Here is a 27,809-nt window from a genome sequence, read left to right on the forward strand (position 1 = left end):
CCCTTCTAAAGGTCTGGCTTGCCTTACACATAAGACATTTTTTGTTAGTTGACTACAATATTATATTTATTAGGAAATGTTTCCAATAAAAAACACTAATGTTTATTTTAATATGTTTATTCTAGAAATTTTCTAAATTTGTTCCACAATAACAGTACTGTCACAACAGTCTCTATAAATTTACTTTCGGTGACATTCAAAATACCTTATAATACCAGTCACAATCTATATGTTCACCCCTACCGAGGAATAAATATAAAGTAATTATAAATGTACTCATATCAAAATGCCACATGAATTAAGCAGAAAATGTACAAGGTTTTTTTTTTTTTTGGTATACCTGACACACAATGTTACATTAATTTCATGTGTATAACTGGTGATTTAACAAGTTTTACATTATGCTATGCTCCCCACAATTGTAACTCTCATCTATCATCATACAATGCTATTATAATATAATATAATTGACTGTATTCTTTATGCTGTGCCTTTTACTCCTGTAATGTATTTATTCCATAGCTGGAAGCCTGTATCTCCCATTCCCGTTCACCCATTTTGCCTGATCCCTCACTCTTCTCCCCTCTGCCATTGGAGACAACATGGATGGACTTAGAGGGTATTATGCTAAGTGAAATAAGTCAGATTGAGAAAGATACCATATGATTTCACTCTTGTGGAATCTAAAAAAAAAAAAAGATGAATAAACACACAAAAAAAGCAGAATCAGACCTATAAATAAAGAGAACAAACTGATGGTTGCCAGAGGGGAAAACTTACAAATTTTAAAAATACCCAAAATCTATTTAGAATCTATTTGACATTTTATAATATTCAGAATAACTTTTTCATTGTCTGGTTGCCCTTTAGCAAGAACCATACATTGAAAAGGTTTGAATTTCACTTTTTATGGAGTCAGTGCAGCTTTTGTTTTGTTTAGGTTTGTTTTATGTTTGGTTTTTGCCTACCTAACAAATTGTAATATTTTGTTTGTCTTTTTGTGTGTTTGTTTTTGTTTTTCTTTTTCTAATTGAGCAACTCTTGTTGGCATTTATAAAACTATTGTTTTAAAAGTAGATGTCGTGTGTGTTGCGAGAGTGGTGGGGGGTGGGAGGGATGGGGTGGCTGGGTGATAGACATTGGGGAGGGTATGTGCTATGGTGAGTGCTGTGAATTGTGTAAGACTGTTGAATCACAGACCTGTACCTCTGAAATAAATAATACATTATATGGTAAAAAAAAAAAAGAGGATAGTAAGAAGGGAAAAATGAATTGGGGTAATTGGAGGGGGAGACGAACCATGAGAGACTATGGACTCTGAGAAACAAACTGAGGGTTCTAGAGGGGAAGGGGGTGGGGGGATGTGTTAGCCTGGTGATGGGTATTAAAGAGGGCACATATTGAATGGAGCATTGGGTGTTTAATGATGTAGTGTATGGTGATTAACATAAGATAATAAAACAAAAAAAAGTAAATGTCAGACATGATTTACACAAGTATATTTTCTTGCTTATTCTTAAAATATATTTCTGTTAAAATCAGTACTGATTTTGTTAAAAATATAAAACTTTGAAAACTGTGGTTGCTATTCAAGAAAATCAATATGGATCAAAAATTGCACACTTACACCAATAAAGTTTGAACGTAAAAATCAGCATGTCATTTACTCTATGTACAATCAAACATCGAGTCTTTACGGGAGTCTATTTTAACAGAATAAATTAATGATTTCTGGTTAATAATAACAGTGACTTTTGGGAAAACAAATAAATAAACACAAACCAACCTGCCTAAATCATTAGGGAATTTATTATTATTCCTTAATTCATAAAAAATATAAGTGTGCACCTATAAGGGGAGAGACATGTTCAATGTTTGTATATCTCTGAATAATAGACAAATTCTGCAAGAAATGAGAGAACGAAGTGTGGCTATCCAGGGGCAGAGCTTTCTAGACAGACAAGCAAAAGGAAAGGTTCTGATTTAGGAGAAGCTTTAAGCCTTGTAGGTTTAAAGGATTGATATGGGAATCAGTATCTCTCCTACCTTGTCAGTTCTTTGTAGGAATAAATACTTGAGTGATAAAATTTTCCTCTTTGTAAGAAAGCATAAAGTGAGGTTATGCCCAGCTATGTAGCAGAGCACTAAATGAGAAATTTTAGTTCATGCTATGGTTAAATTAGTTTACTTATTTTTCTGATGTTATACCAGCATAGTACACACAGTTGTATCTTATTATTTGGATATATGTCACTTCACACAGTATTGGTAACTCACTTACCATGTTTGATTTCATTCCAAATATTTCTATTTAATTATGGTTGATTTCCTTTCAAATATTAACTCTTTCGCTGTGCAGTGCTAAACTAATTGAACATCCATAAATAAGTTTGGGTCCAATTCTTTTTTCCAATCATAATATTCAAAAATATTTCAGTGGCATATTTGCATTGGAAGGAGTAGGAATGGCTACCATGAGTAAGAAGTACTGAACTTCTACATGAAGTTTACATAAGAGAGAAGAAAGAGGTAATCAGGATGGAGGAAGAGGGATAGCATGTGTAAATGCCCTTGCATGAAAGGGAACATGGTAGGTATCAGGGACAAGAAAGGTCAGTGTGGCTGTGGTACAGATATTAAGGGTAAGGGAAATCTTGATTTGAGATGAGAAAATCAGGAATCAAATCACTCTCTATCTTCTAGTATCCCTAAGACCTAAATTTTGTTTCACTTAGAGTTTAGTCATTAAATCAGGTTCATTTTTTTTTTTTAACAAATTGCTAACAACACATCTCAGTGTAGCATCTTGAATAATAATTATTCTCTTAATCTTTAATTTGGTAAGCTGAGGGAGAGAGAGACAGAGAGAGGTTATTCTCACAGTATGCTATATATTCTGTTGTAATAAATGCCCTCAACTTTTTCTGTACTTTACTTTTATTTTTATTTTTTAAAGATTTTATTTATTTATTTGACAGAGAGAGAGATAGCGAGAGCAGGAACACAAGCAGGGGGAGTGGGAGAGGGAGAAGCAGGCTTCCCGCCAAGCAGGGAGCCCGATGTGGGACTCGATCCCAGGACTCTGGGATCATGACCTGAGCCGAAGGCAGACGCTTAACGACTGAGCCACCCAGGCGCCCTGTACTTTACTTTTACTTTTAACTTTAAAGTAAAATTGGGCGCCTGGGTGGCTCAGTTGGTTAAGCGACTGCCTTCGGCTCAGGTCATGATCCTGGAGTCCCTGGATCGAGTCCCGCATCGGGCTCCCTGCTCGGCGGGGAGTCTGCTTCTCCCTCTGACCCTCCCCCCTCTCATGTGCTCTCTCTGTCTCATTCTCTCTCTCTCAAATAAATAAATAAAATCTTTAAAAAAAAAAAAAAAAACTTTAAAGTAAAATTTATCTTGGATTTTGACTTACTAAAGGTAACTTATAAAACCATTGTTTCTTTCCTATTAATGTTGCCCATGAGAAGTACATATTTTATTTTATTTTATTTAGTTTTATATCTTGAGCTCTTTATATATAACCTCACAACTTTATAATTTTAAGCTTCTTGTAATATTTCTAAATTTCCAGATTTCTTTTACTGTGATCATTATGAACTTATATTACCTCAACTTTAAGGTATACTTAGTAGTTCTTTGTATATAAATGTGCAAGTTGGTGTGTATACATTATTTAAAGTTACTTAAGATATAGTTTCTTAAATGTAATCCATTTTAATTTTGTTTATAGACAAACTTTAAAATTATATCTGTGTCCTAGTTTATCTCCTTCTTCATCTATAGGTATTAATGTATTACTTACTGTACCACTGGGTGACGGAATCTTCTAGAACTCTCTTTCATATCATATATATATGGGATCCTCAAATAAAAGAGGAGATATATCAGCAGAGGTCCTGTGTATTCAGCCAAAAATACCTGAAAATAAGAAGGTGATTTAAATCAAAAAATAAACTTTTGTAGATATTATTAAGATTTATATATAAACATAAGCATGTCTATAGACTTAGCCTACTGAATGAACTGGTAAAATGTGCACGTGGCATTATCTATTCTGTAAATTGAATTATACTGGGTGCTAATATAATTCACAAGAAGTCTTCCTTGCAAGAACTAGCCAAGACTTAAGGACAGGACAATTATAAATGGTGAGTTTAAAATAAAAAATAAATATTGAAGCTAATGATTTCTTCACAAATAGTACACAGGAGTTTTTATTTAACTAACCAAACTATTATAAACATATTTCTTAGTGTCTCTCCAGCCCCATACACACTCCATCTTCTATGTGAGCTGTTCCTATAACTGAATGGAATTGGGCTACAGTGACTTTTTCTTTTTTTAATTTACATGGCCAGGTCATCTTGAATTTGATTGATTTGACACTGATTCAAATTGAAATAATTTAGTTCTCTCTTCTGGAAATTTTAGACTTTAATTCTAATGAGTCTGAGTAGGTAGTTAAAAGGATTGCCTTCTGAATTCTGGAGCTGAGAGTCAACCATATATATGGAGAGATATATCTGATCTATAGAGAGATAATCCTAAAATTTGGAAAGATAATTGGAAACAAGGCTGTTTGTGTGAAGATTCACTGGCTGACTGGCCTTCTGATAGTTTTCTAAATATTATGATGGTCCATTATTTAGTTTTGTTTTGATACTAAAACCAGGTTAAAGTCACTCTGGAATTCATACAGAGAAAGGAAAATAATTTATCTCTGAGTGTTCAAAGAGAAAGAATGCAGACATGACAATGATAAATTCAACTGCCATTACTGCTTTGCTTTGTCTTTGCCAATTTTCATCATTTTCTAAGAAAGAAAACTTAAAGCTGCACATGTTTTACTCAAATATGCAGGTGTGCACATTGATTAGAAATTATATTCTTATTTCTCATGAGAACTTTGTATAACTACATGGTTAGATTATATGATATATATATATGCATGTTTTATATACATAATTATATCTGTGGGTATATGTACACACAAGTATAAACATTTATATATGTAGGTTTCTTAAGGTATATTTTTTCCATTTAATAGTATTGATCAGGGCGCCTGGGTGGCTCAGTTGGTTAAGCGAATGCCTTCGGCTCAGGTCATGATCCTGGAGTCCCGGGATCGAGTCCCATATCAGGCTCCCTGCTCAGCAAGGGGTCTGCTTCTCCCTCTGCCCTCTTCCCTCTCGTGCTCTCTGTCTCTCATTCTCTCTCTCTCAAATAAATAAAATCTTAAAAAAAAAAAAAAAGAGTTAATAGTATTGATCATCCCATTAGCCATGAAAGACTTTTATATGAGGGTAAATATGCAACATGTGATAAAGTCAGTGTAAAGCAACTTTTTACTGATAGACTATATTAATTTATGGCATAAAACATGCCTGATTATTCAGATGTAAAGAAAAAAGTGTTTACCACTTTGAATGTCTGATAATAGAGTTTAGTTAATACTCCAGAATAATTACAGTAATTATTTTATTAAAACAAAATATTTAAAATATTTATTTCAATGCCATCTGATCTAGTCAAGTTAATTTTGAGCAAATCCTCTAGTAATATATCAGTAATGAAAAATGTTATGAACAATAGTTAACCTTGACCACCTGTCATTCTTTATTAAGTTAATAAAAATGCTATCACAAATATGAAGTTTCTTTGGATCAGGAAATTAAACTACAGTCTTATCTCCATCATACCCTAAAAATAAATCAGGAGAACCTGGTGGCTTACAGTAATATGTTCAGGGAGGCCCAATATTTTATCACAAATATTGTTCATGTTGAAACATGGGGGTTAAAACAGTACTAAAGTATGAAGGTGATATCCTGACCTGAAAGAATTAGAGAATGATAAGAATTAACTTTTGGACAATGCATCTTTCAAAAAAAAGTATATTTGGGTGCAAATAGAAAAAAAGGGAGTGCAATGTTTTATTAAACTTAGAAAGTAATCTGAAAATAGTTTTAGAATAAATAAAAACAAGGACCAGATAGACAAATATTAATAAGACACACTTCTGAAAAAGGAATTTTTCTTCTCCTACTAAAAAGAAACAAATCCAAAACCAAAGCCAAATAAACAAATATGCCAGTTATAAGCCCTAACAAATCAGATGAATTTACAAAGACTAGGAAGTCCATTATAATCCAAAAGTTTAGTAGAAATTACATATTCAAAATAAGCAGATATACTTTCTTCTTACTTTGAATATATATATATATATATATATATTTATATATATATATATATATAAAATACTACTTTTAAATTGAACTTATGTCCAATATGAAATTATTTTCATGCTTTTCCTTTATAGAATGATCACTATATTAAACTAATGTGTTGCTTTAAATGTAAAATTTAAACTGATGCTAGGCATAGGATATTAGGCATCCTAGGTAATTGAGATTTTTTTTTTTTTTTGGAACTTCCGTAGAATATTCAACTTGGGATATGTCTAAATTGAAAAAGGAAGAAGACAATAAGATGTTTTAGAAATATAAATTGAAACACACAGCTGCAATTGTTGCAAACTGATTAGAATCTTTGTGCTTAGACTGGGATTAATGCATTTCATCCTCTCTTGAAAAGAATAAAACTTTTTAGTGCTATTATTATTGGGATGATGTTGGCTTCACTTATTTTTTAAAATTACAATTGACAGTTGAAATCAAAATAAATTGCATATTTCACAGTTGCTGAAAATTACTGACAAAATAAAGTAGTGCCATCCTTAATCTTCTAATGATGGTAGAGTTATTAAAATTATGAGAGCATTTCTCAACAGTAATAGCACTTTGTACTGAATGAGAACTATTGAAGCTAACGTAATACTAAAAGAAGTTTTTGTTTTGTTTTGTTTTAATTTAACAATTATATGAATAACGTATAATGGAGAATTTTATTCTAAGTTATTCAAACCATTGTAATGAGATCAGCAAGAAAAGTTGATCAAAATGTTTTTCAGGGTTCAAAAAGCTACTGAGTCATTGAGAATTGAGAATTAGGATTTTGTAAACAGGACTCTAGAATACTGATTGACTCTAGGATTTGAAGTCTGACAACATCCTGAGAAGAAGACTAAATCTTTTGAGGGTGCCTGAGAATGAAGGGAAAAAAATTGTTGGTTGGCATCTTTTAAAGACAGAAATGGCCTTATAAAATCTCCAGGATTTGGGTTAAGAGCCATGATGAAGCAAAAATGGATCTGTCTTTACAGGTACTAAAGCTCAGCCTGAAATCATTTCAGTCAATTGGATTAAGATGACGTGGGCCAAATAATGCTATTAGTCCATCTACAGGATGATAAATCAGTTTGAATAGAGGGTAACATGATCCTCGGCCTCAAGTTATCTTTACAGGTTGTTCATATATATTTTCCTGCACTAGGTCAGAAATATAAAAGTATAATAAGAGTAAAGATATTGTAATCAAATCCAAAAGAAACAACAGACATTCAAAAGAGATAAACTGAAGATCCACAGAGTAGAATTATCAGACACATACATTTAAAAAATGATCTTTTATATATTCAAACAAATAAAAAAACAAGGTTGAGTATTTCAGCAGATATTTGCAACCTCTGAGAAGAAAAATATGGAAATGTAATAGGAGTCCCAGGAGGAGAATACAAAGAGAACAGTGGAAAACCAAATATTAAAGAGATTATGATAATTTTTCAAATTAAATATTTATACCAAACAGTAGACTCAGATAACACTATAAACCCAAAACAGGATAAATAGGAACATAATTGTAACTGTGTGCATCATCGTCAAACAGTGATAATCAAACAAAAGACAAATTTAATATGAGCCAGAGAAAAGACACAGTATTTTAAAAGAGCATAGTGGACTTTTCAACAGATGCATGGGAGTCAAAAATCAAAATTACAAAATTTTGTAAAGTGAAAAGACAAATATAACTGCCAATATGGAATTCTTTTTTTCCACAAAAAAATTTTCCCAAAATAGTTCAATAAATACATTTTCGGATGAACTGAGTTGAGAAAATTCACCAATGGCAGAACCAGAATAAATCACTAAAGATGTTCTTTCGGAAGAATGATAATGATCACAGATACAAGCTCAGCATTAGAAGAAATAACTAAATTAGAGTGAAAATGATAAATCTAAATGAATATTGGCCATATAAAATTATAGTAGTGGATTTTTACTTAACAGTACCTAGAAAATTAAAATATACCACAATAGAAGATTAGTCAGGAAGAGATTAAATGTCATAAAGTCATTCAATTATCTATGAAGTATTTTCACATCAGTAAACCTAAATTAAATAATTTCTATTAGTGTTCAATATTTTAAAGATGCACATTTTAATCTCTTGGGTAACCAGTAGAGTTGGCAAAAAAGAAGATATAGCCAAAATAACCAAAAGGCTAATAGAAACTGAAATATGACAATTAATTCCAAATGGGGATGAATATAAAAATAGAACAAAAGAATTGTAGAACACAGGAAACAAAGATACTAATCTGGATGATAAAATTAGATATTTCTTTACAATAAAAATAGGCTATGATTAAAATGTAAAACATAAAAAACTCTTAAACTGTTAGAAGAAAACATAGGAGAAATCTCCCATATCTAGGGCAAGGCAAAGGGTTCTTGCACATGATAGCAAAGACAATATCCTTAAAACACTGATAACTTAAACTGCATTAAAATCAAAAACTTTTTGCACAAAAAAAAGAAAGAAAGAAAGAAAGAAAGAAAGAAAGAAAGGAAGAAAGAAAGAAAGAAAAGAAAACCACAAATCTCATTAAGAGAATGAAAAGGCAAGCTAAAACTGAGAAGAAATATTTGCAAACCACTTATCAGACAAAAGGCTTTATCTGGAATATAAAAGGTACTCTTATAACTCAACAGTGTGTATCAGATAAATAAAAACTTATGTTTATACAAATACCTACACACAGATTGATAACAGCTTTATTTATTGTGAAATACTGAAAGCAACGCAAATACCTGTCAGGGGGTGAATGGATAAACAAACTGCTACATTCATACAACCAAATACTACTCACCAATAAAAGGAACTGAGTATGGATACATGCAACAACCAGGATGGATCCCAAAGGCACTGTACTTAGAGAAAATTAAACATCAATTTCAAAAAACAAACAAACAAAAGCAAAAAAAAAAAAAACAAAAAACATCTATTTCTGTTTATAGCATTTGCTACATGACAAAAATATAGAAATGAAGAACAGATTGGTGGTTGCCCCAAGATAGGGAAAAGAGTATATAAATATAGAGATTAATATGAGAGAGTTCCTTTGTGGGAATGGAACAATTCTGTATCTGATTGTGGTGGTAGATACCTGAATCTTTGCAAGGGATAAATTGCATAGAACTATAGGACAAACAGGAATGAACGTAAAAATGGTGAAAAGTGAATCGGATCTTTAGTTGATAGGATCTATATAATGAGGATTATTATATTAACCATCTATCCTGTCTTTCAGTAAGTTCAATGAGACAAATATTTTCTCAATATTCTGTGACAGCACACTCTTACTTCATGAAAAATATTATTAAAATCTTATTTTTGACCTTGATAAAGAGATTGTCTCTAAAAAAACAAAAACAAACAAAAAAGCCCAACCCTAGGATAATGCTTTTATTATAGAAGCACATTTTAATATCTTATAAATGTACAACAATGTTATAAGTGGTAAATATTGCTTTTATTGTATAATTTAGTAGACATAAAGTGGGTGTGATTGCAATGTAATGTGTATATTTTTAGCATTTAATAGGACTGATTCATTTGGAGCAAAAGATCGTGTGAAACATAGGGTTGATTTAAAAATATTCACCCTATTTCCAGAGTTCTCTTTGTCACCTAGACTTTCCTTTCAAATAAGCTATAATTTTCTAGTACAATTGTCCTAGAATTCCACCTTAGCAATTTCTCTGCTCAGTGCTTATCCAAATGATGCAGCTGGAATTTCTAATGAATTCACCATTAATGCCACTCATCCTGACAAAACTTCTGTAGACAGAATTCCCTTTTCATCATAAATGTGGACAAAGACTTTGAATATCTTAACCTTTGAAGATCAGAACGTGCTTGTCTAAAATCTCCTTTAGTAAAGGTCTGTTGATATCACATTTAAGCATTAAATCCTTTGCTTACATAATGCATGCATTAATAGGCTGTTTTATAAATACAATACTTAACAAGGATTCAGAATACTCTAAACTCAGTTTTTTTTGTGCAACAAATTAGTACTCAAAAACTCAACCAAGGAACTTTGAAAACTAAAGCAATTATTTAAGCAATAACAATGAAAAATAAATAATGAACTAAATACAGGAAGATTATTAAAGGACAGATTGTCAGAAAAATAAAAGATGTGACAATATTTTAATAGATGCAAACTTGAATTTCTCTATTTGAGAATCAAATAATAATGAATAAATTGTCCTGTGTTTGCAATAATTTTAAAAATTGAATGTTTACAGGGAAAACAAAGTACTGTGTCTGATACTGTTGATTGTTAATGATGGCAAAAGAAAAGCTATCTTAATATAGAAAATATTAAAAGTGCAATCCAACAAAATCCTAGAGAAGAACATAGACAGTAACCTCTTTGACATCGGCCACAGCAAGTTCTTTCAAGATACATCACCAAAAGCTAGTGAAACAAACACAAAAGTGAACTTTTTAGACTTCATCAAGATAAAAAGCTTCTGCACTGCAAAGGAAGCACTCAACAAAACAAGGAGGCAACCCACAGAATGGGAGAAGTTATTTGCAAATGACACTACATATAAAAGGCTGGTATCCAAGATCTATAAAGAACTTCTCAAATTCAACACCCAAAAAACAAATAATCAAGTCAAAAAATGGGCAGAAGACATGAACAGACACTTCTCCAAAGAAGACATACAAATGGCTAACAGACACATGAAAAAATGTTCATCATCATTAGCCATCAGGGAAATCCAAATCAAAACCACATTGAGATACCACTTTACACCAGTTAGAATGGCAAAAATTGACAAGGCAAGAAACAACAAATGCTGGAGAGTTTATGGAGAAATGGGAACCCTCTTACACTGTTGGTGGGAATGCAAGTTGGTACAGCCACTTTGGAAAACAGTGTAGAGGTTCTTCAAAAATTTAAAAATAGAGCTACCCTATGACCCAGCAATTACACTACTGGGTATTTACCTCAAAGACACAGATATAGTGAAAAGAAGGGCCATATACACCTCAGTGTTTATAGCAGCAATGTCCGCAATAGCCAAACTGTGGAAAGAGCTGAGATGCCCTTCCACAGATGAATGGATAAAGATGTGGTCCATATATACAATGGAATACTACTCAGCCATCAGAAAAGATGAATACCCAACTTTTACATCAACATGGGTGGGACTGCAGGAGATTATGCTAAGTGAGATAAGTCAAGCAGAGAAAGTCAATTATCATATGGTTTCACTTATTTGTGGAACATAGGAATAGCATGGAGGACATTAGGAGAAGGGAGGGAAAAATGAAGGGGAGAAAATCGGAGGGAGAGAAGAACCATGAGAGACTATGGACTCTGGGAAACAAACTGAGGGTTTTAGAGGGGAGGGGGGTCGGGGGATGGGTTAGCCTAGTGATGGGTATTAAGGAGGGCAAATACTGCATGGAGCACTGGGTGTTATACCAAAACAATGAATCATGGAACACTACATCAAAAACCAATGATGTATTGTATGGTGACTAACATAACATAAGAAAATAAAATTAAATTTAAAAAGTGCAATCCCAGAGGAGCAAGATGGTGGAGGAGTAGCAGAATTAAATTTCATCTGGTCCCAGAAATTCAGTTAGATAGGGATCAAACCATTGTGAATACCTACAAACTCAACAGGAGATCGAAGAAAAGAATAGCAACAACTCTCTGAACAGAAAAGGGACCACTTTCTGGAAGGTAGGACGTGCAGAGAAGTGAATCCGAGGTGATATTTGGGAGGATAGACGGCGGGGGAGGGGGCCTCCATCAGCCTCTACTGGCAAGTGATAGAGCAGCAGAGCACAAAATCAGAAATTTTAGAAGTCGGCTCTGCTGAGGGACATCGCTCCAGTGGCTAAATGGGGGGTGGAACCATCACTGGGAAAGTGTGGTCCCAGGACCCTTGGGATCACAGAAAGACTGGGGGTGCCTGAGTACAGCAGAGCTCCCAGGTATCAGAACGGGGAAGTCGGTTGCAGAGACGGAGCCGAGGAGTGGGCTCTCAGCTCGGGGTTGCCATAAACCGTGATCCGCGGCACAGTCGGGCCACTGCTCCTCCAGCAGGGACCCAACAAGCGGCAGATCCAGGGAGACTCCCCTTCCTCCCCCGGAGGAGGGGCGCAGGAGCACACCGTAGGGATCTGCTGGGTTTGGAGACTTCACACGGGGTGGTGAGCCAGAGATACAAACACTGGGTCACAGGCTGGGTGAGCACAGAGTGTGGCCAGAGACGGGGAGACGGGAATGATTGACTGCTTTTCTCTGGGGGCGCACTGAGGAGTGGGGCCCTGAGTTCTCGGCTCCTCCAGGGTGGAGATTGGGAGGCCGCCGTTTTTACTCTCGTCCTCCAAAGTCTAACAGAAAGCTTGCAGGGAACAAAAGCAGATTACTTAGCCCGTACCAGGCAAGGGCAGGGCAATTCTGCCTCCGGCAAAGACATCAGGGAACCACAGCAACAGGCCCCTCCCCAGCAGATCAGCAAGAACCACCAGCCAAGACCAAGTTTACCGATCAATGAAAACGGCAAAACTCCAGCCCTAGGGGAATACTGAACATAGAATTCATGGCTTTTTTCCCATGATTCTTTAGTCGTTCAAAGTTAATTTTTTTTTAACTTTTTCTTTTTTTTTTTTAATTTTCTTTTTCCCTTTTTCAACCAACATCTTATCAATCCCTTTTTTAAAAAAATCTTTTTTATTTTTCATTTTTAGAGTCATATTCTATCCCTTCATAGTAGTTAACCTTATCTTTGATATATATATATAAGTTGTTCTCTCTTTAAAATTTTGGGATACAGTTTCTTCTAACAGACCAAAATATACCCTAAATCGCTAGTGTATGGCTTTGTTCTAGTCTCCTACCTGATCACATTCTCTCCCTTTTTTTTTTTTAAATCCTCTTTTTCTTTTTTCAACCAACTTTTTATCTTATCAATACCTTTTATAAAATCTTCTATAATTTTCACCTTTACAGTCATATTCCATCCCTTCATCATATTTACCCTTATTTTTGTACCTACATAAGTTTTTTCTTTCTTTAAAATTTTGGGAGGCACTTTCTTGAACAGACCAAAATACACCCAAAATCTAGTGTGTGGCACTGATCTGTGCACCAGCCTGATCATATTTGATCATTTTCTTTTTTTTATCTTTTTCTTTTTCTTTTTTTTTTTTTTTTCTTTCTTTCCCTTTCTTTTCCCCCGGTTTCAGGTCTCTTCTGATTTGTTTAGTGTATATTTTTCTGGGGTCGTTGTTACCCTGTTAGCATTTTGTTCTCTCATTCATCTATTCTGTTCTGGACAAAATGACAGATGGGAAAACTCACCTCAAAAAAAAAAAAAAAAAAGGAACAAGAGGCAATACCAAATGTCAAGGATCTAATCAATATGGACATTAGTAAGATGTCAGAACTAGAGTTCAGAATGATGATTTTAAAGATACTAGCTGGGCTGGAAAAAAGATAGGAAGATATTAGAGAAACCCTTTCTGGAGAAATAAAAGAACTAAAATCTAACCAAGTCAAAGTCAAAAAGGTTATTAATGAGGTGCAATCAAAAATGGAGGCTCTAACTGCTAGGATAAATGAGGCAGAAGACAGAATTAGTGATATAGAAGACCAAATGATGGAAAATAAAGAAGCTGAGAAAAAGAGAGATAAACAACTACTGAATCACAAGGGCAGAATTCGAGAGATAAGTGATACCATAAGACGAAACACTATTAGAGTAATTGGGATCCCAGAAGAAGAAGAAAGAGAAAGAGGGGCAGAAGGTACATTGGAGGAAATTATAGCAGAGACCTTCCCTAATTTGGGGAAGGAAACAGGCATCAAAATCCAGGAGGCACAGAGAACACCCTTCAAAATCAATAAAAACAGGTCAACAACCCGACATCTAGTAGTAAAACTTACAAGTCTCAGAGACAAAGAGAAAATCCTGAAAGCAGCTTGGGACAAGAGGTCTGTAACCTACAATGGTAGAAACATTAGATTGGCAACAGACTTATCTACAGAGACCTGGCAGGCCAGAAAGGACTGGCATGATATATTCAGAGCACTAAAGGAGAAAAAATATGCAGCCAAGAATACTATATCAGCTAGGCTGTCATTGAAAACAGAAGGAGAGATAAAAAGCTTCCAGGACAAACAAAAACTAAAGGAATTTGCAAACACGACACCAGTCCTACAAGAAATATTGAAAGGGGTTCTCTAAGCAAAGAGAGAGCCTAAAAGTAACATAGACCAGAAAGGAACACCGACAATGTACAGTAACAGTCACCCCACAGACAATAAAATGGCACTAAATTCATATCTTTCAATTGTTTTCCTGAATGTAAATGGGCTAAATGCCCCAATCAAAAGACACAGGGTATCAGATTGGATAAAAAAAACCAGACCCATTGATATGTTGTCTGCAAGAGACTCATTTTAGACCCAAAGACACCTCCAGACTGAAAGTGAGGGGGTTGAAAACCATTTACCATGCTAATGGACACCAAAAGAAAGCTGGGGTTGCAATCCTTATATCAGACAAATTAGATTTTAAACCAAAGACTATAATAAGGATGAGGAAGGACACTATATCATACTTAAAGGGTCTGTCCAACAAGAAGATATAACAATTGTAAATATCTATGCCCCTAACGTGGGAGCAGCCAATTATATAAGCCAATTAATAACAAAAGCAAAGAAATACATTGACAACATTACAATAATAGTGGGGGACTTTAACGCCCCCCCTCACTGAAATGGACAGATCATCTAAGCAAAAGATCAACAAGGAAATAAAGACCTCAAATGACACACTGGACCAAATGGACTTCACAGATATATTCAGAACATTCCATGCCAAAGCAACAGAATACACATTCTTCTCTAGTGCCCATGGAACATTCTCCAGAATAGATCACATCCTAGGTAAAAAATCAGGTCTCTACTGGTACCAAAAGACTGGGATCATTCCCTGCATATTTTCAGACCACAATGCTTTGAAACTAGAAGTCAATCACAAGAGGAAAGTCAGAAAGAACTCAAATACATGGAGGTTAAAGAGCATCCTACTAAAGAATAAATGGGTCAACCAGGAAATTAAAGAAGAATTAAAAAAATTCATGGAAACAAATGAAAACGAAAACACAACTGTTCAAATTCTTTGGGATACAGCATAGGCAGTCCTAAGAGGAATGTATATAGCAATACGAGACTTTCTCAAGAAACAAGAAAGGTCTCAAATACACAACCTAACCCTACCCTTAAAGGAGCTGGAGAAAGAACAGCAAATAAAGTCTAAACCCAGCAGGAGAAGAGAAATAATAAAGATTAGAGCAGAAATCAAAGAAATAGGAACAAAAAGAACAGTAGAACAGATCAACAAAACTAGGAGCTGATTCTTTGAAAGAATTAACAAGATTGATAAACCCCTGGCCAGACTTAACAAAAAGAAAAGAGAAATGACCCAAATCAACAAAATCATGAATGAAAGAGGAGAGATCATAACCAACACCAAAGGAATACAAACAATTATAAGAACATATTATGAGCAGCTATATGCCAGCAAATTAGATAATCTGGAAGAAATGGATGCATTCCTAGAGATGTATAACCTACGAAAACTGAACCAGGAAGAAATAGAAAACCTGAACAGACCTATAACCACTAAGGAAATTGAAGCAGTTATCAAAAATCTCCCAACAAACAAAAGCCCAGGGCCAGATGACTTCCCAGGGAAGTTCTACCAAACATTTAAAGAAGAATTAATACCTATTCTTCTGAAACTGTTCCAAAAAATAGAAATGGAAGGAAAACTTCCAAACTTGTTTTAGGAGGCCACCATTACCTTGATCCCAAAACCAGACAAAGACCCCATCAAAAAGGAGAATTACAGACCAATATCCCTGTTGAACATGGATGCAAAATTCTCACCAAAATACAAGCCAATAGGATCCAACAGTACATTAAAAGGATTATTCACCACGACCAAGTGGGATATATCCCTGGGCTTCAAGTTTGGTTCAACATCCACATATCAATCAATATGATACAATACATTAATAAAAGAAAGAACAAGAACCATATGATCCTCTCAATAGATGCAGAAAAAGCATTTGACAAAGTACAGCATCCTTTCTTGATCAAAACTCTTCAGAGTATAGGCATAAAGGGTACATACCTCAATATCATAAAAACCATCTTTGAAAAACCCACAGCGAATATCATTCTCAATGGGGAAAAAATGAGAGCTTTCTGCCTAAGATCAGGAACACGGCAGGGATGTCCACTATCACCACTGCTATTCAACATAGTACTAGAAGTCCCAGCCTCAGCAGTCAGACAACAAAAAGAAATAAAATGCACCCGAGTCGGCAAAGAAGAATTCAAATTCTCACTCTTCGTAGATGATATGATACATTATGTGGAAAACCAAAGGACTCCACCCCAAAACTGCTAGAACTCATACAGGAATTCAGTAAAGTGACAGGATAAAAATCAATGCACAGAAATCAGTGGCATCCTATAGACCAACAACCAGACAGAAGAAAAAGAAATTAAGGAGTCGATTCCATTTACAATTGCACCCAAAACCATAAGATACCTAGGAATAAACCTAACCAAAGAGGCAAAGAGGCTGTACTCCAAAAACTATAAAATACTCATGAAAGAAATTGAGGAAGACAAAAAAAAAAAAAGGAAAAACGTTCTATGCTCATGGATTGGAAGAACAAATATTGTGAAGATGTCAATGCTACCTAGAGCAATCTACACATTCAATGCAATCTCTATCAAAATACCATCCACTTTTTTCAAAGAAATGGAACAAATAATCCTAAAATTTGTATGGAACCAGAAAAGACCCCGAATAGCCAGAGGAATGTTGAAAAAGAAAAGCAAAGCTGGTGGCATCACAGTTCAGGACTTCAAGCTCTATTACAAAGCTGTCATCATCAAGACAGTATGGTACTGGCACAAAAACAGACACATAGATCAATGGAACAGAATAGAGAGCCCAGAAATGGACCCTCAACTCTATGGTCAACTAATCTTCGACAAAGCAGGAAAGAATGTCCAATGGAAAAAAGACAATCTCTTCAACAATGGTGTTGGGAAAATTGGACAGCCACATGCAGAAGAATGAAACTGGACTATTTCCTTACACCACACACAAAAATAGACTCAAATGGTTGAAAGACCTAAATTGAGACAGGAGTCCATCAAAATCCTAAAGGAAAACACAGGCAGCAACGTCTTCAACCTCAGCCGCAGCAACTTCTTCCTAGAAACATCGCCAAAGGCAAGGGAAGCAAGGGTTAAAATGAACTATTGGGACTTCATCAAGATAAAAAGCTTTTGCCCAGCAAAAGAAACAGTCAACAAAACCAAAAGACAGCGGACAGAATGGGAGAAGATATTTGCAATTGACATATCAGATAAAGGGCTAGTATCCAAAATCTATAAAGAACTTATCAAGCTCAACACCCAAAGAACAAATGATCCAATCAAGAAATGGGCAGAAGACATGAACAGACATTTTTCCAAAGAAGACATCCAAATGGCCAACAGACACATGAAAAAGTACTCAGCATCGCTCAGCATCAGGGAAATCTAAATCAAAACCTCAATGAGATACCACCTTACACCAGTCAGAATGGCTAAATTTAACAAGTCAGGAAATTACAGATGTTGGCGGAGATGCAGAGAAAGGGGAACCCTCCTAACCTGTTCGTGGGAATGCAAGCTGGTGCAGCCACTCTGGAAAACAGTAGGGAGTTTCCTCAAAAAGATGAAAATAGAACTACCCTACGATCCAGCAATTGCACTACTGGGTATTTACCCCAAAGATACAAATGTAGTGATCCGAAGGGGTACATGCACCCTGATGTTTATAGCAGCCATGTCCACAATAGCCAAACTTTAGAAAGAGCCAAGATTTCCATGGACTGATGAATGGTTAAAAAATAAGTGGTACATATATATACAATGGAATATTATGCAGCCATCAAAAATAATGAAATCTTGCCTTTTACAACAACATGGATGGAACTGGAGGGTATTATGCTGAGCAAAATAAGTCAGTCAGAGAAAGACATGTATCCTATGATCTCAGTGATATGTGGAAGTCTTAATCTCAGGAAACAAACTGAGGTTTGCTGGAGTGGTGGGGGGTGGGTGGGATGGGGTGGCTGGGTGATAGACATTGGGGAGGGTATGTGCTATAGTGAGCGCTGTGAACTGTGTAAGACTGTTGAATCACAGACCTGTACCTCTGATACAAATAATACATTATGTGTTAAAAAAAAAAAAAAAAGAATAACAGGAAGGGAAAAATGAAGGGGGGGAATCGGAGGGGGAGATGAACCATGAGAGACTATGGACACTGAGAATCAAACTGAGGGTTCTAGAGGGGAGGGGAGTGGGTGGATGGGTTAGCCTGGTGGTGGGTATTAAAGAGGGCACGTACTGAATGGAGTACTGGGTGTTATGTGCAAACAATGAATCATGGAACACTACATCAAAAACTAATGATGTAATGAATGGTGATTAACATAACATAAAAAAAAAAAAAAAACCTTAGTAAGTCCCCCCCCCAAAAAAAGTGCAATCCCATCACAAATATGAAATATCTGTGTAACTGGAAAAACTTTAAAATTCTAAAAATTAAAAAACTGAATTGAAAAATAGAATGATTGCTCTATTCTTTGTATATCAGTGTTAAAATTATTTATCAAATTAACTCCTTGTCACAAAAATATCACCTAGGATTTCCTATTGCTACTAAAGCTATTCCACCTATCTATTCCATAACTCATGAATAGTTCAATACTTGTGACCTAGTGTCAAGTATTTTCTCTATTTCTTAATCCTCCATGTCTTTTAATGTAGTCTTCATTCTTCTAATGCCATTGGATTCAGTTGCCACCACTTTGAAAGCTCCTCCTTCAAGGAGAGCGGAAAATATTCCATGACCGTCTTACTCAAAGAAATCTCACTACTTCATTCTGATTTTCCATATGCCCTCCCTTTGCCTTAGAATATTTTTTTATTGAATATTCTATCTCCTCTTTTTCCATTGTGAAGAGTCTTCATATCTCCAGGTTCCTAGAAGGAAAAGCTGAAGAAATACTATTTAACTAACAAGGCATAGAGGAAGCAGAAATAGGGCCAACAGTCATACGATAGATTGACATTTAAAAAAAATAATTTATTCTCCTTCTTTCAACTGTGTATTTCCATGGCTCTAATTCTTGTATGAAATTTTGACCATGGTTTCTAGTAAGAGTGGAAAACTTAAAATGCCATTCAGTACAGTATTTTGTTTCATTATGAATTTATTTGATAAAAATCGTCCTTCTGTCAACAAATTATTCCTATCAAAATGTGGGACATGTACATTGTATTTCAAATTGATACTTACTGTAGTCCAACTGACCTGTTGACCTAGGTCTGTAAAATAGAGAGTGACAATGGAGGAGGCTGCAATGCTTTGAATGGTTATGTAGTCCTTCAAAAAAGGCCCACCTTAAATAATAAGGAAAAGTATTTTAATACAATTTCAAGGCATCGTGATTTTTAACAAACAATTTTAATGTGAAAAATTGTGAATGCTAAGAATAAATCATACATAGAAACTGCAATGTATAATAAATATTTAAAGTAAAATAAAATGTAAGCAAACCCATTTTATAAAATACCTAAGAATTTTTCAAATATATGGTAGTTTCCCACCTCTACCTAAACAAAGTGCAGACTACCACTAGTTACTATCCTGTTGTGTTCTGAGAAAATGTAATACTGGATAATATCATAACCAAGTATGATACAGGATATTTTTAAAGTATAATTTTTGGGGGGCAGGGCACCTGGGTGGCTCAGTCAGTTAAGTGTCTGCCTTCAGCTCAGGTCATGATCTCAGGGTCCTGTGATTGAGTCCTGTGTTGGGCTCCCTGCTCAGTGGGGAGCCTTCTTGTCCCTCTCTCTCTGCCACTCCCCGTGCTCATGCTCTCTCTCTCTCTCTAAAATAAATAAATAAAATCTTTAAAAAAAGTATAATTTGGGGTGTCAGTAGACATAGATGTCAACTGTTCTCTAAATTCTTTTATTATTTGATAAATTAGTTAGGGCAAATAAATTTTAGTAGTCATCACAAGCAACAGCAGAGTGACTTGATGTATGTTTTAAAAGATCTCTATGGATGCTGTGTGGAAACTGGGAGGAAGGGAAGCAAGATTATTTAGGATGAACTCAAAATTCATCAAGCAAGGGATTTTTTGGATTAAGATGGCACTGGTAGAAATGTTAAAAGTTCATCAATTTCAGATATGTTTTGAACATAGAGCAGGTTCAACTTGAGAAGAGAGTATTTCAGTGAAATAAAGACAGCTCTTAGATTTTTGACCTGGGCAATTAGGAGCATTGTAATTTCATTAACTGGCAGGAGGAAGACTGGGGAAGGAGCAGGATTTGGGGGTGGAAATTAAGATTTAAGTTAAGGTATGTTAAGTGTGTGATATTTATTAGGCATTCAGGTAGGAGCTGTCAAATAGGCAGTTGGTTAGGGGTGTCTGTAGATATTCGAAAGTCATTAACATTTAAAGCCATGCTGTGTGATGAGATTATTTGAGTGTTCAGTTTGAAAAGAAAATGGAAACTGAAAAACGTTTCTAGCACTACGGGCTTTCAAAGTAATAAAAGAAACGTACAGCAAAGATTACTGAAAAGGAGTTTCTCATGAAATTGGAGAAGAATAAACTGATGTCTTAGAAGACATGTAAAGGAAATGTTCCATTCTTAATAATAAACACTAGATAAGTCTGACATGTGTGTACTGAAATATATGTACAAAGATGTTCTTTTTGGCATTATTTATAATTGTAAAACAATTGTAAAAAGTTAAATCTTCATGAATGAGATAATGCTAAATATATCTTGTTTTATTCAAACAAAGTTATACCATACAGAAAGAAAAATAAGTGGACTAGGGCTAAATGAATCTCATAATGTTATTTTTATTGCCATTGTAGTTGCTTGTATTGATATTATTCTTTATGCTAATCTATCTGTAATTTATCTTTATCTTTTTCTCATGAAAAAGTGTCATTTCATTCTCTATATTTTAAAGATTTTATTTATTTTTTTGAAACAGAGAGAGAGTGCATGAGCATGGGGGAGGGTGGGAAAGGGAGAAGCAGGCTCCCCACTGAGCAGGGAACAAAAACCCAAAGTGGGGACCCTTCCAGGACTGTGGAATCATGACCTGAGCTGAAGGCAGATGCTTAACTGACTGAGCCACCTAGGAGTCCTCCATTCTCTATTTTTCCAAGACACATTAAATATTAATTGATGACTATTTTTAGTTGATTTTCAGAATCCAATACATTGATTTACAATGAAATATTTTAAAGTAAGATAAAATGTGCAATTGTTATATATTAATTTTGAAGATGGTATTTGATAAAGCCAATGTGAATATGGTAAGCTATCATTCCCTTGATTAGGTTAGGCTATGTGGCTTTATAAGAGAGATTATTCAGGTTGGTCTGAGCTAATCATGTACTATTTAAATCTGCAGGAATTGGTAAGCCAGAGGAATTCAGATTCAAAGTACTAGAATACTGATACTACAGTACGAGAATGATTGCTGGGATGAAGATGGAGAGGGCCACATGGCAAATAATGCAAATAGCCTCTAGGAACTGAAATGGCCTATAGAATGTGACAAGTAGCAAGGAAATAGGAACCTCTGTCATAGAGCCACAAAAAAAAAAAAAAAAAAAAAAATCTTCAGACAATAAGAATAAAGACAGAAGTAGAATTTTCTAAAAGTCTTGAGATGAGAATTCAGCTCCACCAACATCTTGATTACAGCTTTGTGATACTCTGAGCAAAGAATCCGGCCATACTGTGTCTTCAAGCTAATAAATGAGTGCTATTTTAAGCTTAGTTTGTGGTCATTTGTTACACAGCAATAGGAAGTTAATGTAACATGGGTCAAGGTAAAGACTTGGATATACAAATGGCCAAAATCATTTTGACAATCATGTATAACAATAAGAAATGTTAATAAGGACAAAATAATCTAAGATATTTGTACCACTTGAAGTACTGTAAACATCTTCCCAACATACATCTATTGACATCTTTGGAGAGGGGATTAGTTTCTACTCCTCTATTACTTTTGATGACTTCAAGGAGCAGACCATTGGCATATTTTAAAATGTGACCCCATCAATATGAGATTTGCATAGAAGGAACTGAAAGAATCCAGACATATCATTAATCATACCACTCAGACTCAGTAATCAGGGAACCCTGTCCTTGGCTTTCTATGTCTATGTCCTTTTCCAAAGGGAGAGGAATGGGTAGGGCCAAGAATATATTCCTAAAACAAGAGCCAATTCCATGGATATCAGGCTTCAGCCACTTAAGGCCTGTGAATTTTCTGTCCAAATTAATTTAAACAAATCTTCTTTCTTGGGTATTTCTTCCCCAAAATTGTGCCAGACACTAGGGTATGTACCTAGGTGTTTGTCAAGGCCCTTTTATAAGTGCTATGGATGATTAGAGCCAGGGCTGGGAAGGAAAGGACAAGTCTATCCATGCTTCACCTTTCCATTTTAGAAATCCAATGATTTTAAGCATTAGAAATTCAACCCTGTGCTTCCAGAACATTATTAAGTATATTAATCGAGGTAGGAGGAGAGAACACATTTTAGTTACCAGTTTCTATGACAGATGTATTACAATTGTGACTTCAGTTCTTTACCATTCCCATATCCACACCATTTACAATATGACTTTTAGTACCTCTTATAAGAGTCAGTGCCTATTTCCCTGTGCCCTTGAATATGGGTTAGCCTAGTCATTCACTTTAGCTAACAGAATGTAGGGCAAGAGATATGATACTTCCAAGCCTGGGCCTTAAGAAATCTTTTTTTTTTTTTTTTTTTTTTTTTTTTTTTTTTTAAGATTTTATTTATTTATTTGACAGAGACAGAGATAGCGAGAGCAGGAACACAAGCAGTGAGAGTGGGAGAGGGAGAAGCAGGCCTCCCCTCGAGGAGGGAGCCCGATGTGGGACTCGATCCCAGGACCCTGGGATCATGACCTGAGCCAAAGGCAGACGCTTAATGACTGAGACACCCAGGCACCCAAGGGCCTTAAGAAATCTTAAGTGCTTGTGCTCATTTGTTTGAATCCCTGAATCCACCATGAGAACAAGCCCCAAATATTCTGCTGAAACATGAGAAACCACAAAGAGTAGAGAGGATTGGCTACAGTCATGGCCATCCTAGACCAGCCAGTCACTAAAAACCCACCAGCTGACTGCAGCTACTTGAGTGGACCCACCCAAGTAAGGCTAAGTCTAGCTCAGCTCAGCACAACCACTGAGCTAAAAAAAAAAAAAAAAAAAAAGTTTGTTAATTTGCCCATGATTATCAATGTTTGCTATTTTCTTTATGTTTTACTGATGTCCTTTGTGTGAAGAAAATGTAGAAGACTAAATCTGCATGATGTCATTGCTCATAGTATAAGCATTCTGGCAGGAAATATATGTAAATATTTAGGCCTTGATTTGTTTCAGTGTTAACTTTTCTTAATATGAATAGTTATAACATCAGTTATAACTGATAGATGAAGCATCTACCATGTGTCAGTAATTATAGTGCTTTATAAACATGATCTTATTTAACACTTATAAAACAAAAACCAAATCATGGGTTAAGTTCTTTATTAGCTCCACTTTACGAAAGAAGCCCCTCTAGATATGTAAGCAGAAGAGTCAGGTTTTAAAATTCTGTTTTACTCCAAACAACCTCTTTGTACCACATCCTGCTTAGCTCGCTAAAATAATTGAGTCTTTTTTTTTTTTTTTTTTCAAATAAGTCATCACATTCTTATTCAAGGGCACTCAGTGGCTATATTTCATTCAGATCATACCCTGTAAATGTATGTGAAGGGAAACCAAATAAATATATGTGAGGAGAAAGTAAAAAGTCACATTCACCAGGAAGGTTGAACTAACAGAAATTCCGTTTCCCCTTGTAGTGTTCTTCAAATTGAATTATATTTTATATTGATGCCTGTGGCATTCTAAAGTCTTCATTATATAAGAGTCAAGTTCAGAAAACAATACCACTATATAATTTTATGTTATTTGAGCATCCATGTGTTGAAAGGCATTTATATGGTTGGCATATACAAGGCCCTAAAGAGGCAAAAATAAACAAGAGAGTGAGTCTTCTCTTTTAAACTCTAGCCAGATAGGAATTTTTCTTGAACATTTGAGCTTGGAAGAATTTGAAATAATTAAGAAAGTATGACTTCCAAGAATATCATGGATTCTTATTTTTTCAGCATAGAGGTCTCAGAGAAACCTGGAATGTCTAAGAAACAATGAAAACAAACAAAACACCTTAGAGACATGCAAGGAAATCATTTGTCCTTAAGTAAAGGTAATATCTGAGAAGGGATGGCTTGAATATTAGCAAAAGTACCAGGAAAAAAAAAAAAAAAGGGCAGTTCACCACTCTATGGAAAAATTTAGAGATTGAAATTCCTTAATAGATTCCTCTTGTAGATTTACTATTATTGACTTTGAGTATTCTTCCAAAATTTATATTCTACCCACAGCTCTTATTTAACAAGTCCAAATTTAAGGTCAAGTTGATGTAATATTAGTGACAATGATTATTAACAGGAGTAACTTTTAAGTGTATCTATTTATAAATTTTTTGAATGAAGAATAGGATTTGACAGTTTGAGAAATTTCAGACTTAATCCTGGATATTATATTTTCCCTAAAATTCATTCATTTCTCCCCTCCTTAGCTCATTTATTCTGCTTTAAACAGAAAAGAAGAAAGAAAGAGAAAGAAAGAAAGAAGAAAGAAAGAAGAAAGAAAGAAGAAAAAAAGAAAGGAAGGAAGGAAGGAAGGAAGGAAGAGAGGGAGGGAAAGAAAGGAAAGAAGGAAGGAAAGAAGGAAGGGGGGAAGGAAGGAGGGAAGGAAGGAAGGAGGGAAGAAAGAAAAAAAAATATTGAGCTGTATCCCTGAGAACATATTAGGTGATAGTAGAATAAGAGAATAAAGCAGTAAAACTTTTAGAAACAGAAAGATGTTAGTTCAGATCCTGCCTCCAATGCACATGACAGTGGATGTGTGAAAATTATCTTTAGACTAGAATTCCTCATGCAAAAAGTGAAGCACTAGCTTATGGGGAGAATCAACCGACATAACTGATCTAGACCACTTACTATAATGTTTGCCATTTAGTAAGTGATAAATAAATATTAACTATTGATGAAAGAAAAGGGATTCCAAATTAAATAAATAGATCAGTGAAAATTTATTCTTACCTTGTTCTAGCTGCAGGCCAACTCGGGAAGGATACCACTTTGGACCTATTCCATGAAAAATAAAGCATTTAATTGTCAGCACAAGTATACACACATTTTAAAATCTAATAGTTTCTTCGGGTAGATTCCTAGTAGTTCAATTGCTGGATCATAAAGTAATTCTATTTTAAACTCTTTGAGGAGCCTCCATACTGTTTTCCAGAGTGACTGCACCACTTTGCATTCCCAACAGTGTAAGAGGGTTCTCCTTTCTCTACAACCTCACCAACACCTATTGTTTCTTGTCTTGTGAATTCTAGCCATTCTGACTGGTATCAGGTGATATCTCATTGTAGTTTTGATTTGTATTTCCCTGATGATGAGTGATGTTGAGCATCTTTTCATGTGTTTGTGGGCCATCTGGATGTCTTCTTTGGAAAAATGTCTATTCACATCTTCTGTCCATTTTTAATTGGATTAGTCATTTTTTGGGTGTTGAGTTTTATAAGTTCTTTATATATTTTGGATACTAACCCTTTACCAGAAATTATCATTTGCAAATATTTTCTCCCATTCTGAAGACTGCCTTTTAGTTTTGTTGATTGTTTCCTTTGCTGTTCAGAAGCTTCGTATCTTGATGAAGTCCCAACAGTTCATTTTTGCTTTTGTTTCCTTTGCGTCAGGAGACATATCTAGTAAGAAGGTACTATGGTCAATGTCAAAGATGTTACTGCCTGTGTTCTTCTCTAGGATTTTTATGGTTTCGGATCTCACATTTAGGTCTTTAACCCTATGATCCAGCAATTGCACTACTAGGTATTTACCAAAGAATACAAAAATACTAACTCAAAGGGATACATGCACTTCAATGTTATAGCAGCATTATCTACAATAGCCAAATTATGGGAACAGCCCAAGTGTCTTTAACTGATGAATAAATAAGGAAGAAGTAGTATATATGCACAATGGAATATTACTCAGCCACAAAAAAGAATGAAATCTTGCTGTTTGCAATAATGTGGTTGGAGCTAAAGTGTAGCACATTAAGTGAAATAGTCAGAGAAAGACAAATACCATATCATTTCACTCCTATGTGGAATTTAAGAAACAAAACAAACTATCATAGGGGAAAAAGAGGAAGAGGCAAACCAAGAACAGACTCTAAACTACAGAGAAAAAACCAATGGTTACCAGAGGGGAGGTGGGTGAAGGGATTGGTTAAATAGGTGATGGGGATTAAGAGTGCACTTGTGATGAGTAACAGGTGTTGTATGTAAGCATTGAATCACTAAATTGTACACCTGAAACCAATATTACACTGTATGTTAACTGTAATTTAAATAAAACAAATGAAAAATCTGATTAAAAAATGGGCAGAATACCTGAATAGACATTTCCCTCCCTACCCCAAGTAATCTAATAGTTTCTGTTGGAAGACAGATTCGATCTTAGGAAGTGGATAAAGTACTTATCCAGTGTCATAAATGGAGATAGATCTTGGCAGTGTGCTGATGAGCAGTGGTTGATAGTTATGATGAGAGCTTTAGGGTGGTAATTTTCTGTTTTTTAATCTGGGGTCTGGCTACATATATGTGTTCAATCTGTGGACATGTACCAAGGTATATGACATAGGACTTGTGCACTTTATGTAAGTTATTTTTCAATAAAATGCTTAACCATCTTCATTTAAAACCAAAGAACATTGATCTTATTATTATTTTTTTTAATATTGACACCTGAAAGTGGATTATTTTCTTTACCAGGAGTAAAGCACACAATTCATATTGGAATAATATGTATTATTGACTTTTAATAATTATAAGCCTATTGATCATAGCAGACCATCACTTTAGTATCTTTCCCTTATACTACCATTAGGAATAAATACATAGTTTACTAAAGAATTCTACCTGGATAAGGAAATCAAAATGCATTTACCATATACAGCCATAATAGAAAAATTGGTTCACAAAATAGAGTTACCGTATGACCCAGCAATTGCACTACTGGGTATTTACCCCAAAGACACAGATGTAGTGAAAAGAAGGGTCATATGCACCCCAATGTTCATAGCAGCAATGTCCGCAATAGCCAAACTGTGGAAAGAGCCGAGATGCCCTTCAACAGATGAATGGATAAAGAAGATATGGTCCATATATACAATGGAATATTACTCAGCCATCAGAAAGCATGAATACCCAACTTTTACATCAACATGCATGGG

At 35.0% G+C, this 27,809-nt stretch overlaps 1 protein-coding gene across 1 annotated transcript in view; it reads right to left on the reverse strand.

The window, feature by feature from the left end:
* The window catches only part of TECRL (trans-2,3-enoyl-CoA reductase like), a 116,578-nt gene that overhangs the window by 26,593 nt on the left and 62,176 nt on the right, over window positions 1-27,809 (reverse strand). The window contains exons 3-5 of the mRNA XM_032398024.1: window positions 25,607-25,651; window positions 19,668-19,771; window positions 3,809-3,924 (exon numbers count right to left, since the gene is read on the reverse strand). Coding sequence (XP_032253915.1) covers window positions 3,809-3,924; window positions 19,668-19,771; window positions 25,607-25,651 — 265 coding nt within the window. The remainder of the gene's footprint in view (window positions 1-3,808; window positions 3,925-19,667; window positions 19,772-25,606; window positions 25,652-27,809) is intronic.

Source organism: Phoca vitulina, unplaced genomic scaffold, assembly GCF_004348235.1.
Source record: "Phoca vitulina isolate PV1807 unplaced genomic scaffold, GSC_HSeal_1.0 scaffold3, whole genome shotgun sequence".
Classification (NCBI taxonomy): domain Eukaryota; kingdom Metazoa; phylum Chordata; class Mammalia; order Carnivora; family Phocidae; genus Phoca; species Phoca vitulina.